General features: G+C 44.8%; 1 protein-coding gene and 1 long non-coding RNA gene across 6 annotated transcripts in view; both read left to right on the forward strand.

Annotated features, from left to right (window-relative positions):
* LOC127670470 (uncharacterized) overlaps positions 1 to 19310 on the forward strand; it is a 215795-nt gene that overhangs the window by 156402 nt on the left and 40083 nt on the right. The gene's annotated exons all lie outside the window — the stretch shown is intronic.
* Rbms2 (RNA binding motif single stranded interacting protein 2) overlaps positions 9846 to 19310 on the forward strand; it is a 49548-nt gene continuing 40083 nt past the window's right edge. For 2 of the 5 annotated variants that reach the window (XM_052164934.1, XM_052164932.1), the window contains exons 1-4: positions 9846 to 10185; positions 10299 to 10359; positions 12683 to 12785; positions 12999 to 13085. In XM_052164934.1, the coding sequence (XP_052020894.1) occupies positions 13020 to 13085 (66 nt within the window). In that variant the 5' untranslated portion in view covers positions 9846 to 10185; positions 10299 to 10359; positions 12683 to 12785; positions 12999 to 13019. The remainder of the gene's footprint in view (positions 10186 to 10298; positions 10360 to 12682; positions 12786 to 12998; positions 13086 to 19310) is intronic. The other 3 variants (XM_052164935.1, XM_052164933.1, XM_052164936.1) reach the window with 3 other exon arrangements.

The following is a 19310-nucleotide window of genomic DNA, read 5'->3' on the forward strand; positions in this document are numbered from 1 at the left end:
GGGACCGCATCCAATCACTGAGGAGGACGAACGCTAAGAGGCGGGGAAAGGCGTGGGAGGCGGGGACAGTCAAGACACCCGCGCGCGTCAGCGCCTTGGCGGGGAGAGGACCTACCTCTGCGCAGTCGGAGTTCGTGGAAACGCGCCAGGGCTGGGGACGATGGCGCGCTCTGGTGCAGATGAAAACGCTACTCGGGAGGGGAAAGATGAGAGCGAGCGGGATGCGGGAGCCACGTAGTGACCTTCCACGTTCGAAGGCCAGGGGTGGCCGGTGCACACTTAGAGGCTGTGCGGCCTGCAAACACCCTAGTCACGGACGCGCGATGGTGGTGAGTGGGCAGAAAGCCCGTCCAGAAACGGCCCGCCGCGCTTCGAAGCTGGGCGTCGCGGAGCCCAGGTTCTTAGGTCACTTGGTGACTACAGAGGACTTATAGTCTCTCTCTAAAGTTCACGCATTACAGTAAGCCAGTGAACTCGAAACCTTTTTTTATTGTTTTAGAGACAGGGCTTTGATCGCTTCTCTGCCTTTTGGCTAAGATCAAGTGTAGAGACAGGGCTTTGGGATATAGCCCTTGTTGGGATATAGCCGGTGGGATATAGCCCGTGTTGGCCTTGAATTCGTGGCCAAGTTTCTACCTCAACTTCTCAAATGCTAGGATTGCAGGTGTATGCAGCACATACCACACGCACACATACACGGGACAAAAAAAAAGGCAAAGAAACACAAAACATGCACGTCCACCTCCCCAATTTTACTTATTTTTAAGACTGTCTCTCCATGTCTCCTGGACTCAGTGCTGGGATTAAAGGTGTGGGGCTGTTTTGCAGTCTGTTTTGCTCTCTGACCTCTCTGGTTCTCCTGGGTGAAGAAAATGCACAAAATGTAGGAGAATTAAAGGTGTGGTGGTCAGCTCTCCGGGGGTCCCAGCGAGCCTCCCCCCCACCCCCGGATGTGGAGACAGACAGGCGGGTCAGTAGTTCAAGGTCATCTATGGCAGAGTCCAAGGCCAGCAAGGGCTGGGCTGCGAAAGAAAGCTTTCACTGCTCACGTGACCACAGCCCCGTCACCACACTTTGGCTTAGTAGGAATTATATTAACTGCTATTATTGAGTGTGTATGGTATGCCAACCTATTTATCTCTCCCTAGCAGTAGGGCATGAAGCAGACACTAGGCTTGGTTTCAAGGAAGGAAACCAAATTAGATCCGAGTCATCTAATTGGGCAAAGGCGCTTGCTCCCTGGATCCAACCTCTGGAGCCCACGTAGTAGGAGACTCAGGTGATGGTGCTCCTGAATCCCCCCCCCCACACACACACATCCTGATAAATATATTTTTTAAGATAAAAATGTTTTATTCAAAACAAAGTTAAGACTATTTGCATAAGATAACCCAGAGCCAGAAATTAGGCAGAAATCTCTGGTTACAAGCTTTCTCCTTCACTCAGCCTCCTCCTAAATTGACAATTGAGTTAGCCCTGAATTAGCTACCTCACTCCTAAAAGAGGTATTCTATGCTACGAGGTAGTACTAGGAGCAGCTGTCTCTCGAGATGCCCAGGCTACACTACAAAGCTTTAATTTTATTTTTTGAATTTAAGTGACCAAGATCTGGACCAGGAGTGGTGGCAGTATGCTCCTTGCGGGTCCCAACATCTGAGAAGTTCAGTCAGAAGAGGAGTGCAAGCTAAGCGAGGCTGTGCCTCGTGGCAAGGAGTCCTTGCCATAAAGTGTAACCATGGGAAAATAAACATGGAAGCCATGCTTCTGTCTGTACTAGAGCTGCAGGCTTACAGTGTGGAGGGCGTGTTTAGTCTGAAACTGGACAGACCTTCTGTTTGTTTTTCCTTCTGTCAGCTGTTCCCTATACTGCTTATCTGCTGTCTTATCCAGAGCACTTCCTCTAATTCAATGTCGGCCGTTAGCTGCCCCGCTCCTGACTTTGCCCCCAAAGCATACTTTCTGCTTCTCAAATAGGGTGTCTCCTGGAGTGCCCTCGAACTTGCTATCCCGGGATGCCCTTCGGCTTCTACCTCCAGGGCAGGCTTTAGAGACCTAAGTCACCTTGCCCAGCTTCACTCCAGGCTAGGGACTGAGCCAAAGGATTCTTGCGTGCTAGGTAAGCACTGTGCCCAGTGCTTACGAGATGGGGACTTACATTGCTAGTCTCAGATTTGCTGCCTCCTGTCTCCTGAGGCTGAGATTACACACACCTGTGACACCATGCCCGATTCAATTAAGACTCTCAAACACTCAGTATAAACAATTCAACCTTAGTTTTGTGTGTGTGTGTGTGTGTGAGAGAGAGAGACAGAGACAGAGCTCTTGTGCATATATGGAGAACAAAGGGTGAGCCTCAGGCATCTCTCTCAATGGATCTCTACCTAGTCTGTTTTTAAAATTGTTTTTTGTTTTCTTTGTTTGTTTGTTTCTAGACAGGGTTTTTCTGTATAGCCCTGGCTGTCCTGGAACTCACTCTGTAGACCAGGCTGGCTTCGAACTCAGAAATCTGCCTGTCTTTGCCTCCCAAAGTGCTGGGATTAAAGGCATGTGCCACCACTGCCCGGCCAGTAGTGAGTTTTTGCTTTGTTGCATTTTTTCCCTTTTAATTGGAGCTGACTGGGCAAAGATTTGCTTCTAGAAGTAGCCCCAGGTGCATTTGGGTCTTTTGAGGTAGAGACTGAAGGATGAACAGTTCAAAGCCAGCCTCTACCACACAGTGAGCCCCACTTCAAAACTCAGCCTCAGAACAAGCAGCAGCAAACCTTGGGGCCACCGCGAGGGCTCAGTGAGTAAAACACTTGCTGCTCAGATCTGGACCCCGCAGCCTGAGTTTGATCTCTGGAACCCACGTAAAATGAAAGGGGAGAAACGACCCCACGGTGTAGTTCTCCGACTCACACAAGTACTCAGGCCCCAAAATAAAAAAATCACCTCTCCCCCTCCAACTTCCCGTCTGCCTTAGACTGGTTCTCAAAGGAAGCATGACCCGCTCTGCCCAGAAGATGGCAGTGTTTCTCCCAGTATTCAAGGGGTTCGCTTTCTCAAGGAGACAGTCTAAAAAGCATGAAAATTATATTCTGTCAGCAAGTATTCTTGAATCTAAATTATATTTGGATAGTGTCCTGGTTGTTGGTTTTTTTTTTTCAAGCTTGACATAAGATGAGGAAAGGGAACCTCACTTGAGAAAATACCTCAATCAGAAGAGCCTGCAGACATGTCTGTAGGGCATTGGGGTTGGGGGAGGGGGGATTTCTTAATAACTGACGTGCGAGGGCCCAGCCCACCGTAGGTGGTTCTGCCCCTTCTCAGGTGATCCTGGGCTGTATGAGAAGGCAGGTGTGCAAGGCAGTAAGCCGCATTTCTCCCTGACCCCTGCTTCCCAACATGTGAGAATCTGACTTCCCTTCATGATAAACTGTGACGGGGCATAGACATTGAAGTAAAGTCTTTCCCACCACTGTTGCTTTGGTAATGGTGTTTTATCACAGCAACAGAAAGCCAAGAGAGATGGCTCAGCAGTTAAGAGCACTGACTGCTCTTCCAGAGGTCCTGAGTTCAAATCCCAGCAACCACCTGGTGGCTCACACATCTGTAATGGGATCCGATGCCCTCTTCTGGTGTGTCTGAACATAGCTACAGTGTACTTACATATAAATAACAAATAAATCTTTTTTTAAAAAAAAGGCTGGAGAGAAGGCTCGGTGGTTAAGAGCACTGACTACTCTTCCAGAGGTCCTGAATTCGATTCCCAGCAACCACATGGTGGCTCACAACCATCTACATTAGGATCTAATGCTCTTTGCCAGGCGGTGGTGGCGCACACCTGTAATCCCAGCACTCTGGGAGGCAGAGGCAGGCGGATTTCTGAGTTCGAGACCAGCCTGGTCTACAGAGTGAGTTCCAGGACAGCCAAGACTATACAGAGAAACCCTGTCTTGACAAAAAAAAAAAAAAAAAAAAGCTCGGATTACACAGAGAAACCCTGTCTCAAAACGAAATAAACCAAAAATATTGACAAAATGAGTCCCTACTTTACAGGTGGTTACAATCTGGGGCTGGGCTGCATCGCAGCACTGGAATTCTTGTCTAGCAAGATTTGCTCTTGAGAACTGAAAAACAATTAGGTAGAGCTCCGTGTAGGAGGAGAAGTCTGATGTCACTGGTCAACTTGACACACCTGGGGAGGGAGAGAGGACCTTTGTTGAAGAGGCTGTCCTGTTAGCAAGTCTTTGGAGGCTTCTTTGGATGGCTCCACTGTGGGCAGCACCATCCCTAGGCAGATGGCCCTGGGGCAAGAGAAGACCGAGAACAGCAATCTATCCTCGGCTTCAGACCTTAATGAGGGCCGGTGACATGGAAGGGTAAGCCCAGTAAGCCCTTTGATACCCCAAGTTCCTGATTTTGTCACAAATAGTCTGAGTTCTGAGGAGGCTGAGGTGAGGCACTGAATCGTATCCCAGCCTGGCTATACAGTGACACATTGTCACAAAAAACTATACAACAAGATTCAATGTAAAAGAGGTGGGTGTGAACCTGTTAAAAGTCAATGAGTGTGAGGTAGGTACCTCATTCCTGGAATGCCTGCATTTGGGCCAGAGGCAGGGTCAGAGTTCAAGGTTCATCCTGAACAGTCCTGGCAGGACTGTATAAGATCCTGTCTTTAAAGGGGGGATGGGGTGGGAAGCAAGATGTTGCGGCACACGCCTATCATAAAAAAATAGGATAGAATCAAGGGTCAGAAAAAATCCAGATTCCTAGCTGGCACGGATGCATACCCCTGTGATTCCAGTGGTCTGGACGCTAAGGGAGTTTTGCTGCATGTAACATGCACCACTTTCATGCAGTACCCATAGAGACCACAAGAGGGCGCCAGACCCCATGGAACTGGAGTTACAGGTGGTGGTTAACTGACCACCTTAAATACGTGCTGGTAACCTAAACTCCAATTCCCTGTGGTAGCAACAAGCTCTTAGCTGCTGAGCCCTATCTCCAGCCACAAGATAAACATGAGTCAGAGGTCAGTCTGGACTCGGACTCAGAGCAAAAGCCTTTTCTCAGGTCACTCTTCCACATCCGCTCTTCTGATATCTGTCTGTCTGTCTCTTTTAAAAATTTATTATTTTTTATTTACATGTGTACACTGTAGCTGTATTCAGACACACACCAAAAGAGTGTGTCTGACCCCATTACAGATGGTTGTGAGCCACCACATGATTTCTGGGAACTGAACTCAGGAGTTCCAGTTCTTTCTAACCTTGCTTTTCATAACTCTTTACAAGGAGATAAATCCAACTTTTTAGATAACCTCCAGTACAGAGTACTTGGGGCAGACACGTTAATGAGTAAGAAGAACTTTTTTTATTTTTTAATTTTTTTTTATTTTTTTTATTTTTTGGGATTTTGGTTCTTTTGAGACAGGGTTTCTCTGTGTAGCCCTGGCTGTCCTGGAACTCACTCTGTAGACCAAGCTGGCCTCGAACTCAGAAATCTGCCTGCCTCTGCCTCCCAGAGTGCTGGGATTACAGGCGTGCGCTACCACTGCCTGGCTCTTATTTTTTAATTTTTATTTATTTTATTTATTTATTTGCTTTTTTGAGATTTATTTTTATTTTTATTTTTTAAAAGATTTATTTAAAAGTACACTGTATCTGTCTTCAGACACCCCAGAAGAGGGTGTCAGATCTCATTACAGATGGTTGTGAGCCACCATGTGATTGCTGGGATTTGAACTCAGGACCTTTGGAAGAGCAGGCAGTGCTCTTAACGGCTGAGCCATCTCTCCAGCCCAAGGAGCTTTTTATAAAGTTGTAGATGGGGGTATAAGAGGGTGGGGTGGGGTGGTAAGTGTCTTTGGCATAAGGTTTGTTCCCTGGCCTCAGAAGTGTATTGAGACCTTCACCAGCACTCTGGCCAACCTCCCTACTTTCAAGCACATGTGAACCGGCCTGAATCTGTCTAGAGTCCAGCACATCTGCAGGTAATACACCCGTCTCTGTTCTCCACCCTGATCTGGAGGGGCCAATAGTGACATCACAGTCATCTTTCATCAGGCAGATCCAGTCCACCTACCTCCAAATTTTTTACTTGTGATTCTTATTTAAAAGTGTATTTTTGTTTTTATTTGTTTTTGTTCTGTTTTGTTTTGAAACAGGATCTTGCTGTGTAGCCCAGAAGAGCTCATGCTTCTGCTTCCTGAGTAGTGGGAACATTCATGGGTGCTGTTACCCACAGTAAAGGAGTGTGTGTGTGTGTGTGTGTGTGTGTGTGTGTGTGTGATGTAGCCCAGGTTGGCCTTAGAGTCCTTACGTAATGGAGACTGTTCTCAGGCTCTGAGCCCTTTTGGGTCTGTATCCCAGGGCTGGGATTCCAGACCTGTGAAGCCACGCCCACCACAGTGTTACTTTCTTCACAAAATGACCTCCAGGCCAGTTTGGGCAACTTTGTGAGACTGCGTATTAAAAAAAAAAAGAAAATGTGCTGGAGAGAGGGTGACTCACAAGGCAAGAGTGCTTGCTGCTTTTCCGGAGGACCTGAGTATGATTTCCAGCGCCCATACCTGACGTACGTCACACAGCTGCTTGTAACTCCAGCTGCAGGGATCCAAGCCCCTCTTCTAGTTTTGGCAGGCACATAGCCACAAGAAACAAACAAAACAAAACAACAAAAAATACTTTGTGTGGTTGTTTTTGTTTATTTGTTTTTGTTTGAGACAGTGTCTCTCCTTTTAGCCCTGGCAGTCTTGGAACTCACTATGTAGACCAGGCTAGCCTCATATTCTTTTTTTTTTTTTTTCCTCGAGACAGGGTTTCTCTGTGTAGCCCTGGCTATCCTGGAACTCACTCTGTAGACCAAGCTGGCCTCGAACTCAGAAATCCACCTGCCTCTGCCTCCCCCGAGCCAGGAGTGTGTGTGCTACCACACCCAGTAAAAATAATTTTTTTCCAGCACATGTTCTAGAGACATCACAAACTTGGCTGTACTGAATCAGGTGGGATAAATTCTCTTTTCCTAACCACCATTATCACAAATAATTTCTACTCCCCTCTTCAAAACAACTCTTAGCCTGGTCATAGGTGATACTGCCTACAATCCTGCCTACTTGGAGGGTAATTAGGACTTAAAGATGGGAGTCAGACTGATCAACACAGAGAGAGCACCCCGCAAGGAAAACCAAGCAAAAGGAAACAATGAGGAAGGGATGCCAGCGCTGGGCTCCTGATGACTAAGAATTAGAAACTGATTAAATGTACAAAAACGAGAGTAACAGAAGGAGAAATCGGAAGGGGTCAGAGCACACACACCAGAGGTTGGAATTCTCCCCCCCCCATATACTTCCCAAGCGGAACCCCAGAACCCTGCTCCCTTCCCCAGCTCCTCCCTTTAAAAAATTATAAAAATTGGACCTGGCACGATGGCTCAGCAGTTAAGAGCACTGACCGCTCTTCCAAAGGTCCTGAGTTCAAATCCCAGCCACCATATGGTGGCTCACAACCATCTGTAATGAGATCCGACACACTCCTCTGGTGTCTAAAGACAGTTACAGTGTGCTTACATATAATAAATAAATAAATCTAAAATAAATAAATAAATAAAAGTCTACTGGGATGAAGCTCACAGATAGATGCTCGATGTTGGATCTGGGTTTGACATCCAGCAACGTAAACGTGTGTGTGTGTGTGTGTGTGTGTGTGTGTGTACTCATCAGAACTGCAGTTTCCGGTGAGTGTGGTTTATGCCTTTGACCTAACTTTGTATCAGTTTGTATATCTGGGTCACTTTACTTTTGCAGTCCTAAATATACTGGGCAGACTATAGAAGCTAGTATCATATTTAGGGGGAAGGATGATTTTTATGCATATCAAGTCTTAACCGCCATCTCTCCTCCTTTTTCTGAGACATTTCTGTGGCCCACACTGATTTCAAACTCTGCACTTAGCTGAGGATAACCTTGAACTTCTGATCCTCCTGCTTCTACCTCCGGAGTGCTGAGATCACAGGTGTGTGTCATCATGCCTGTTTTAAACTCTTTTTTTCTTTAAAAACTTTGTTTCTCTTTGTTTCTCTTCTCCAGGACCATTTTTATCAGAATTTGAGAGGAAAACAACAGGGCAGGCAGGCAGGCAGGCGGGCAGAGATTGGGAAGAGGGAGGTGGAAGGAAGAAAAAAGTTATGTCTTTTAAGTCAGGGTCCAAGATAGCAGGCAGATCCATCAGTGGAGGTCCGTAAGCAGCTGTAATGTGGTGATAGTTATCAGAATAAAACTGAGAATGTCCACAGTGAGGAGGAATCCTGCTTAGGATTTGAGACACCATCTAAAGAGATAAAAAGTAGTTGGGGGGAGCTGGAGAGATGGCTCAGCAGTTGAGAGCACTGACTGCTCTTCTGAAGGTCTTGAGTTCAAATCCCAGCAACCACATGGTGGTTCACAACAATCTGTAATGAGATCTGATGCCCTCTTCTGGAGTACATATATGTATATATATAGCATATATATAATATATTATATATATTATTAAAAAACAAAGAGTATGTATATATATATACATACTCTTTTTTTTGTTTTGTTTTTTGTTTTTTGTTTTCAAGACAGTGTTTCTCTGTGTAGCCCTGGCTGTCCTGGAACTCACTTTCTAGACCAGGCTGGCCTCCTACTCAGAAATCTACCTGCCTTTGCCTCCCAAGTGCTGGGATTAAAGGCGTGCATCATCACTAACCAGCTTTTTTTGTTTTTGTTTTTCTTTTTATATATAATCTTTTTAAAGGTTTCAGACATGTGAATGTGAAATGGTTTTCTTAGCTTGTGAGTTAGGGACTAGACTAGAATGTTAACAACACCTTGCCTCGGGAAAGAAAAAAAAGCTTTAATGTTTTCATCACAAATAAATGTTTAAAGGGAGAGACCTTTAACCTAATCTAAATATTATACAATGTATACATATGTAAAAACATTGACTGATAATTGTTACTATGTGTTTTATGCTTTTATGTATCAGCTGCTAATTAAAGCTGGGTATAGTAGCTTTTGTCTATCATTCAATAGGAAAACTTAGCAGGATTGAGTTTGAGGCCAGCCTGGGCTACAGAGTGAGACTCTGACTCAAAATAAAACAGAACACTGGGCGGTGGTGGCGCATGCCTGTAATCCCAGCACTCTGGGAGGCAGAGGCAGGCGGATCTCTGAGTTTGAGGCCAGCCTGGTCTACAGAGTGAGTTCCAGGACAGCCAGGGCTACACAGAGACCCCCCTGTCTCGAAAAAGCCAAATCCAAAAAACAAAAAAACAAAACAAAACAAAACAAAAAAAACAGAACAATTTTATTTAAAAATTTTTTTCTTCATTTTTTCTTTCCTTTCCCTTTATTTGTTTTTTGCTCGCTTCTTTTCTTTTCCTTTATTTTTTCTTTTTCTTTTTGGTTTTTCCAGGCAGGGTTTCCTGAAACTTGTAGACCAGGCTGGCCTCAAACTCAGAGATTCACCCGCCTTTGCCTCCTGAGTCCTGAAGTTAACCACACTCAGCCTTTGTGTTTGTTTGTTTGTTTGTTTGTTTGTTTGTTTGTTGAGATAAGGTCTCCCTAAGTAGCTCTAGCTGTTCTGGTACTGGCTATACTGAGATAACTACTTATATCCTTATGGTTGTTCGGAAACAACCGGAAGGAGTTGGGATATTATGAATAAAAGCTTCTAAGAGGGGAAAGGGAAGTTCCTGAAAGATTCCGTGTCCCTGAGAGATGCTGTTATTTACTTATTTATTGCATTGGGCTGCCATTTCCATTCTCAGTTGCAATTCCCACACTGAGGCTGTTCCCACCCTTCCTGTGTCCCTTGAGTTGAGCAGGCACTTCCTGTCCTGTTGGAAATGAAAGTTAGGAGTTGGGGGTAGCCGTGCACGTATTTATTCTGCAGCATGCCCGCACTGTCTGTTCTGTTATCACAGCAAAGCAGCCGCAGCAGGAAAAACAGAGAGCAGAGCTTTGTTTTAGAGAGAGTCTGGGCTTAATGTCTGTTGTGACAAAGACGGAGTTAATTTACTTCTGGAGAATGTGTGTGGCGGCAGTGGGAGGCCTGAGGAGGGGCTCTGAAGGCAGTCAGTCTCCCTCCCTGTTCTAGGTGGATGGGTAGGCTTCCTCGGTATCACTCTTAAGTTTTCTTTTCTTGTTACAACGCCTCCTTCGAGGGCATATTGGAGGTGAGTATTACGGCAGCTGTGAGAGATTCTTAACACTTGAATTATATTCTTCTTGCTTCCCTTCTTTGTGAGACATACTTTTTAAAAAGAGTTGTGATTTGTCTGTTTGACAGCTCAGAGACAACAGCCTAACTCTGCGGACGTCATTCAGCTGGGCTGTAAATTCCACACGTGGTGAGTTTTTATCCTTGTTTAAGCTTTGTGGGTCTTAAGGACTAAGAAATAGTAGGTTAAAAACTCCAACAGCTGGGCAAGATGGTGCAGGAAACTCATCACTCAGGAAAGCAGCGTGCGGGTTAGGAGGGAATCAATGCCAGCCTGGGCGACTGAGAGATCTTGTCTGGAAGAGAGTACCACAGGGGCTGTAGAGTTGATTTAACGGTTAAGAGCTATTAAGGAGGACCCAGACTTGATTTTCAGCACCCGCATGGTGGCTCACAAGCATCTGTGTCTGTAGTTTTAGGGAGTCTGATGTCCACTTCAGACTTCCTATCTGTGTTCCTACACAGAGAAACCCTGTGGTAAAAACAAAGAAACAAATAAATAAATATAATTTTTTTAGTGGTTTCAGACATGTGAAGTAGTTCTTACCACCAGGAACACATGTGGTACACGATACTCATAAACGATTAAATTCATTAACTTGTAAAAAAAGAATGAAGCGTACGCAGGGAGGGTGGGACTGTGTCTCTGTGACAGACAGCTTGATCATCTAGCGCAGTCAAACAAGAAGCCAAGACTAAAGCAACCAAACAAAACGGGGGTGACTGTTCATGTGCATATGGTAATATCACTAAGGAGACAGGGAGATATCGAGTTTGAGGTCAGTGCACACACCACAGAGTGAGACCCTATCTTACATAAACAAGTAATTAAATAAATCATAAAGTTAAGTAAGAAAGCTGCCACTTGGGCTGAAGGCTTGGCTTAGTGACTGGGAGAACCCTTGCTTAGCATGCTGGAGTCTTCGGTTTTGATTCCTCAGACCACCGAAAATAGATAAGTATATAAATAATATATAAATATATATAAATAAATAATAATAAGACGTAAAGCTTCCACTTATTCAAAAAAATATGATAAAGCACTGAGGTTCATGGGGTTGTCCTATGGATGATGCCTTCGTGCTGTGCTGGAACAGTCGCCCCAGGCAGAACAGAACAAAGGCTCTGAAATTATTTCCATTGTATACTTAATCTGTATATGTTTTTGACATATACAAATACCTTTGTCCTCTTTTATTACACTTAAACATTTTTTGAGTTTGCGTGTGTGTGTGTGTGTGTGTGTGTGTGTGTGTAGGGGAGTATATACTATAGCACATATGGTGGTCAGAGGACAAATTTCAGGAGTAGATTCTTCCTTGTACCCCATGGGTCCCAGGAATTGAATCCAGCTCTTTCAGCACCTTTACCTGATGAACCATCATCTGAAAAAAAAGTATAGCCTAGGCTAGCCTCTCGCCTCAACCTCCGTAGTGGATAGATCCTACGGTCAGTCTGTGGCCTTGGCTGACCTTAAGTTTTTGGTAATCCTTCGTTATGCTCCCTGGAGCTACAACTTTAAACAGTGTATCATTCTACCTAGGCCGTGCTCTTCCTTTTTCCTTATTATTATCTTTTTAAGATCCATTTTTTTATGTTAAAAATGTTTTTTGTGCTGCCGGGCAGTGGTGGCGCACTCTAATCCCAGCACTTGGGAGGCAGGGGTAGGTAGAGGCTAGCCTGGTCTACAGAGTGAGCTCCAGAACATCCAAGGCTATACAGAAGAACCCTGTCTCAAAAAATAAAAATTAAAAAAAAAATTGTGTGTGTATGTAAGCGTGTATGTGCGTATGCATATATGAAAGAGGGAGCGAGCATGTGCACATGTATGAGGATATTGGTACCCATGAAGCTAGTGGCCGTAGAGATGGCTGTGGTCACCGGATGTGGGTGCTGGGAATCAGCTGTGCTCTCCTGGAGTCGCAGCAGTGCTGGTGATGGCTGGGCCAGCTCTGCAGCCTCTGTCATCTTTCTTACTGCATCAAGATCACCCTACACACCAACCAGTCTGAGCTCCGAGCTTTCGCTCACGTTCCTCAGCACAGTCTTCTTGGCGTGCTCTGGAAGGCAGAGTCAAGAGGCTTCTTTTCCATCAAGCTTGAATTCTTTTAAAAAATATTTCATTTATTTTTGTATGTGCAAGTGTGGGCATGCCACATTGGGTGCTGGGGCCTGGGAGAACAGTTTTTGGTAGCTGGTTCTCTCCTGCTACCATGTACATCTGGGGGGGACCTAACTTAGGGCCGGCAACCTAAGTCATTTTGCAGGCCAAGTTTGAAATCTTGTAGCTGAGATCTTAGGGAAAGAAAGCAAATCAAAACAAAACAACAACAAAAAACCATTGTCTTTTCATTCATAATAGGGTAATTGTCTTTTTGTAATAATCAGAACTTGTTCGTGGGAAAATAGGGATACATTTGAAAAGGATTAGACCCAAGAACTCTTCTTTCTAGCTTCAACTAAGCCTATGAAAAACAAACCAGAACGGAACACCGCGGGCATTAGGACCCAGTGGAAGCGGCTTGTCCTGACTTTGGGTTAACTTCTCTCAGTGACGTAAGGAGCAGACCTAGCTCATTCTTCCCCGCAGGCCCCCCCACCCCCTCACTCCCTCTCTCTTGCTTGCTCCTTTTCTCCTCTTTCTCCTCCCCCTCCCTTCTCCCTTCCCTCCCTCTTTCCCTCCCTTCCTCTCTCCCTCTCCTTTCCCCTCCCCTCCTCCCTCCCTTTTTCTCCCTCCCTTTCCTTCACTCTCTTCTTTCTCTCTCTCAGCTCCGTAACAGTAAGGAAAAAATGCTGCTATCAGTGACTTCCAGGCCTGGGATTTCGACTTTTGGCTATAACAAGAACAACAAGAAGGTAGGAAAAAGTGCTTTTGGGGAATCCAGCTACTTCCTTTCCTAGGGATCCGGTAGCGCCCTTGGTTTTAGAATTCTCCTTTAAGAGGGGCACTGGATTCCTCTCTCCCCCTTCAGCGCCTCTCCTTCCACCGCGTCTTTCCTGCCTTTTTGCACCTGGTTCTGGAGTTAAAGAAATTTAGAGCAGAGGTTTGTGAGGCTGGAGGAGGCAGCGGAATGAAAACAACCAACTTTGCAAGTTTGTATCTTCTGAAAAGAAGTTAGTCTGACTGTCTGCTGCTGCGCCTGTGGTCCCGGGGATAGCCTGACAACTCAGACCGTGTCCCGAGGCTCACTCCCCGCTAGATTATTTTATCATTTTGGTTTAATTGCATCCACCCTTACCCTCCGCCTCGCTTCGCTCTTTACCCAACCCACCAGACAGCTGAGATTACAGGTAGTCTGAGAAGTCTCAAGGCTCGTCGAGTGTTAAGGGTGTGCTTCGAGACCCTGCCCGACCCCACCCATCCTGGCAGAGGAATTTGGGGAGATAACATGCTTTGGGATTAAGGCCGAAAGCTCTGTGATTCTTTGGGTCATGCCTTTTGAGAGGATACTTGGAACCCTGCAGATAGCCGGGCTTAGCGAGGATCCCTGGAGTCTATGATTAACCCCTGGCTGCCTGCGGAGTTAAGGTCCGACTGACTGAATGAGCAGCCTGGCGAGAGACCGACCGGCCTGCCCACCGTTGCCGGAGAGTATCCTCGGCAGTTTCTTGGCATTTCGTGGTATGTTGGAGGAGGAGCTTTGAGACATAGCAGGGAGACTTTGGGTTCTCTGATCATTACAGCTGTTCTTTAAGAAAACACGTGGTGCAGAGATCTGTGCTTGTTTGATGGAATGTTGGAGGTGGGGAGAGTCCTATCCTCTTGGACCTGAAAAGACCATTTCCAAGACTCGAACACTAGGATCTCATCCGGGCAGTAGCCCAGCGGGTTCAGTGGACGTACGTGGCTTTCATTCTGTTTATGTGCTTAAGAAAAAAAGCTCTGCATCCAGGTGGTGGTGCAAGCCTTTAATCCTAGCACAGGGAGCAGAAGCAGTCTGATTTCTAGTTCAACACCAGCCTGGTCTGCAAGGCAAGTTCCAGGACAGCCAGAGCGACAGAGAGAAACCCTGTCTCAAAAAACACACAAACGAAAACAAAACCTAAAAAAAGAGATGAGATGAAGCTCTATGCATATTTTTGATTACACACATACACACATACACATACATATACATACACACATACACATACATATACATACACACATACACACACATACACATACATACACACAAATACACATACTCACACATACACACACATACACACATACACACATACACATATACACACACATATACATACACACATACACACATACACACACATATACATACACACATACACATATACACACATATACATACACACATACACACACATACATACACATATACATACACACACATATACATACACACACATACACACACATACACACACATATATATACACACACATACACACAAATACACATGCACACACATACATATACATACACACACACATACACATACACATGCATATACATACATACACATACACACATACATACACATAAATACACATACACACATACATACACATACATACACACATACATACACATACACATATACACATACATGCACACATACATACATATACATACATACACATATATACACATACACACATACACATATACACACATACACATACATACACATACGCACATACACATACACACACATGCACACATACATACACACATATACATATACACACATATACATATATACACACACATATACATACACACATACACACATATACACATAAAAACACACATATATACGTACACATATACATATACACATACACATACACATACACACATATATATGTTTCAATAGGTATAATGTATTAACTGATGTCCATATGTGTGTGTGTGTGTCACTTTATATGTACGTGTGTTTGAAAGGGAACATTCCACCTGTCTTTATTCTCCTCAACTCTGTATAGTACTGTATAAAAGTTTCATCTTCTTTTTTTCTAAGTTTTTGGGTTTTGAGACATGGTCTCCCTCTTTACTCCAAGTTTGTCTAGAACTCACTCTGTAGCCCAGGCTGGTCACAGGATCACACGCATGAATGAGCCACTGCAGCTTATCTTTCCCCCCCCCCCCTCTCTCTCTCTCTCTCTCTGTTTCTATCTCCATCTCTCTCTTTATCTCTGTCTCTCTCTGTCTCTCTGTCTCTCTTTCTCATCTGGTTTTATTATGTAGCCCAACTGATCCTCAAACTTGTAATCCTCCCGGCTCAGCCTGTTACTACACAGCTCTTTTCTGACTCTTTTTCCCTTCCAAGTTTCTCAGGATACCCATTAAAATAAAAGGAAACGGATGTTCTCTTTCAGGTGTGTGTGTATTTGAATACATCTAAAATACCTTTCTCAGCTCCCCTTTCCCTTTGGAGTATGGGAAATGTCTACGATTTAGATTCCTTTTTTTTTTCTTTTTGTTTTTTGTTGGTGCTGATGCTGGGGATGGAACTTGTGGCCTTGCACATGCACGTGGCCACTAAGCCAACAGCCAGATGTTTAGATTATAAGTGTAGGAGAACTCGGAGCAAGAGATAGGACTGCAGATTTCAATTTAATCTCATATCTCTTCCTGATAATTTATAAGGTCTGGGAAACAGTTCAGGAAATACTGGCAGTGGATAGGGTGGGAGTGGGAACAGCCGCAGAGTCACTAATTGTATTTGCCAAGAAGACCTTGGGGATGGTGGGATGGCCCTGTGGGTGATAGCGATTGCCGGTTGTCCCATGGTTGAAGGAGAGAATCACTCCCTTCCTGAAATGTGTCCTTCCATCTGCACACACAGAGTGTGGCATGTATACTCACAGACACACATGGATATAACACTATATATATATATATTTTAATTATATAATACTTAAAAAAATAAGTAATTAAAAAAAGCCTTTAGGGTCTGTCAGGATGATTCAGATGCCTTCAAGCCTGAGTCCTATCTCAGGACCTACGTTAGGTAGGAGATTCCCACAGGTTGTCCTTTGACCTCTGCACGCACACAATAAATTAAAGTGTTAAGTGGAGAAAGCATTCTTTGGCTTCTTACAAGCCAATGTTCTGAAACATCTAAGAAAGCAATATTTGCACATCCTGCATGTTGTGGCTGTGCATGAGACTGACTCTGTGTGTGTATGTGGGCTTGTGAATTTAGGGTGTATGAACTGAGACTGCTGTGCTGCTTTTCATCTTGCTGTTGATACATAGAGTTTGGTGCATTTGTTCTTGTTTCAGAAAAGTGTTTCAATGTATTTTCTCATATAAATCTGTGCGTGGGGGAGGGGCTTGTTGGGGTTGGTTTGGTGCATTTTTCATTCTATGTATCCCTGGTTGGCTTGAAACATACTCTGTAGCTGTGTAGTCCAAGCTGTGCTCAAACAGATCAATCTTTTTGTTGTTGTTGTTGTTGTTTTGTTTGGTTTGGTTTTTTGGTTTTTTGGTTTTTTGGATTTGGTTTTATCAAGACAGGGTTTCTCTGTGTAGCCCTGGCTGTCCTGGAACTCACTCTGTAGACCAGGCTGGCCTCGAACTCAGAAATCCACCTGCCTCTGCCTCCCAGAGTGCTGGGATTACAGGTGTGCGCCACCACCGCCCGGCCAAACAGATCAATCTTCCTGCTTCAGTCTCCATTTTCTCAGGATTAAAGGCTAGAATCACCATGCAAAGCAATTTATGCAATTTTTTTTATGCATATGGGTGTTTTGTCCAAAGATGTGTCTGCATACCACATATGTGCCTGGTGCCCTTGGAGGCTAGAAAGGCTGTTAAATCCATGAAACTGGAGTTACAGACAGTAGTGAGTTGCTTGATGGGAACCCAACCTGCATGCTCTGAAAGAGTAGCCAGTGCTCTTAACTGCTGAGCCATCGCTCCAGCCCAATCTGTGCACTTTTTAACCCAAAATTAAACGTTTTAAAGATCCCAGGCTGGGCATGATGGCCTTCTATGACTTTGAGGCCAGCCTGGTTTACATATCTCAAGGAAAACAAGCAAGCAGCCTGGACAAGTGTCGCACACCTTTGATCCTAGCTAAGGGAGGCAGACGCAGGGTCTTTGAGTTCTAGGACAGCCTGGTCTACAGAGTGAGTTTTAGGACAGCCAGGGCTATGCAGAGAAACCCTGTCTTGAAACACCAAAATGATCTTTCCTTATTTTTTAGTGATAAATCTAAAATGTACACTTTTTAAAATTAAAAAGAAGGAGATTTGTCAAAGCCCTGTAGTTTCTTACTCAAATCCGACTCCTGGAGGAAAAAGAGTAACATTAATTTGCTGTGCAATGTTCTTCCAGGCATTCCTTCCTGCTGTGACAGTGTTAATGTAGGTGTGGTGGCCCACACCAGTGATCTCAGAACTTGGGAGGCAGAGGCTGGAAGATTGCTCCAAATCCCAGGCTAACTAGGGTTACACAGCATGGCTCAGTGTAATACAAAAAGCCAAGTGACATGCCCTGCAATCAGATGTTCTGTTGAACCAACGATGGGGAGGTTGAGGCAGGAGGACAAGAAGTTCAAGGTCATCCTAAGCTACATAGTGAGTTTGAGTTCAGTTGCATGAGGGCCATTCCTCAAACAAAAAAGAAAAGAAATGTAGCTCATAGGCCGGGTGGTGATGGCGCATGTCTTTAGTCCCAGCACTTGGGAGGCAGAGGCAGGTGGATTTCTGAGTTTGAGGCCAGCCTGGTCTACAGAGTGAGTTCCAGGACATCCAGGGCTACACAGAGAAACCCTGTCTCGGGAGTGGGGGGGAGGGGAAAAAAAAAAAAGAAATGTAGCTCATTTGGTAGAATTCTTGCTCCCAGCACCACATAAACAGGTCTAAATGGAGCTGGAGAGATGGCTCAGTGGTTAAGAGCATTGACTGTTCTTCCAGAGGTCCTGAGTTCAAATCCCAGCAACCACATGGTGGCTCACAACCATCTGTAATGAGATCTGATGCCCTCTTCTGGTGTGTCTGAAGACAGCTACAGTGTACTTATATATAATAATAAGTAAATCTTTAAAAAACAAAACAACAACAACAAAAAACAATCAGGTCTAAATGGCAGAAGCCCGAAATCCTCACCCTCAAAGGCCACAAGTTTGAGACCAGCCTGATCTACATAGTGATCTCTACGCCAGTCCAGGGCTATACAGTAAGACCCTGTCTCATAAGAACAATAAAGCTAAAAAATAAGGCCCTGGTTTTGAACCATAGCCTCCCCCACGCCAAAATAGCCATGAAATGAAATATATATGTTTCTTTCTATAAGGAAAAAATTTATATTATTGTTTACTGCTGTTTATAGTTATTAGTTCTAGTTTCTAGAAAAAAAAATTACTTATAAGAACCTGCAAGGTGACTCAGTGTGTGCTTACCACGCAGCCTGAGGATCTGAGTTCAGGCCCTAGAGTCCACGTAAGAAAGGCTGAATGAGGTGGAGAGGTGGTGCAAATCTGCAGCCCCAGCGCTCCTATGGCAAGATGGCTGAACAGCCTGGAGGTTCTCGGGCCAGCTCTCCTGGTGGATACAGAGGCAGAAGTAATAAGACCCTGCCTTGAGGCTGGAGGAGAGATCTGTCTCCTGTGATTGGTTAACCTCTGACCTACACACACACACACACACACACACACACACACACACACACACAGTGGCATGCTCACACACAATAAATATATAATTGAAAATTTAAAGGGAGCTTACTAGCAGACTGCTTGGCTAGCATCCCTGAAGCTCTGGCTCCATCCCGGAATAACTCCATCATAGCATACTCTAGTGTGGTGCAGACCTGTAGTCCCAGCACGTGGAAGGTCCGTGGTCATCCTGGGTTACATAGACAACTTTCGATACCCAAATCCTGTCTCCATAAAACAGAAAGACTGGCTGTGTTTGTGTGTTTTAATCCCAGTATTTGGGAGGCAGAGGCAGGTAGGTCTCTGAGTTAAATGCTCCATAGTGAGACTCTGTCTGCCTTAAGACAGCAACAGCCTGATGTGGTAGCACAAGCCCTTAAGTCCCCCACTGGGAAACAGCTGCAGAAGAATCTCTCAGAGTTCACATCTAGCCTGGTCTGCAGAGCGAGTTCCA

The sequence above is a fragment of the Apodemus sylvaticus genome, chromosome 20 (assembly GCF_947179515.1).
Source record: "Apodemus sylvaticus chromosome 20, mApoSyl1.1, whole genome shotgun sequence".
Classification (NCBI taxonomy): domain Eukaryota; kingdom Metazoa; phylum Chordata; class Mammalia; order Rodentia; family Muridae; genus Apodemus; species Apodemus sylvaticus.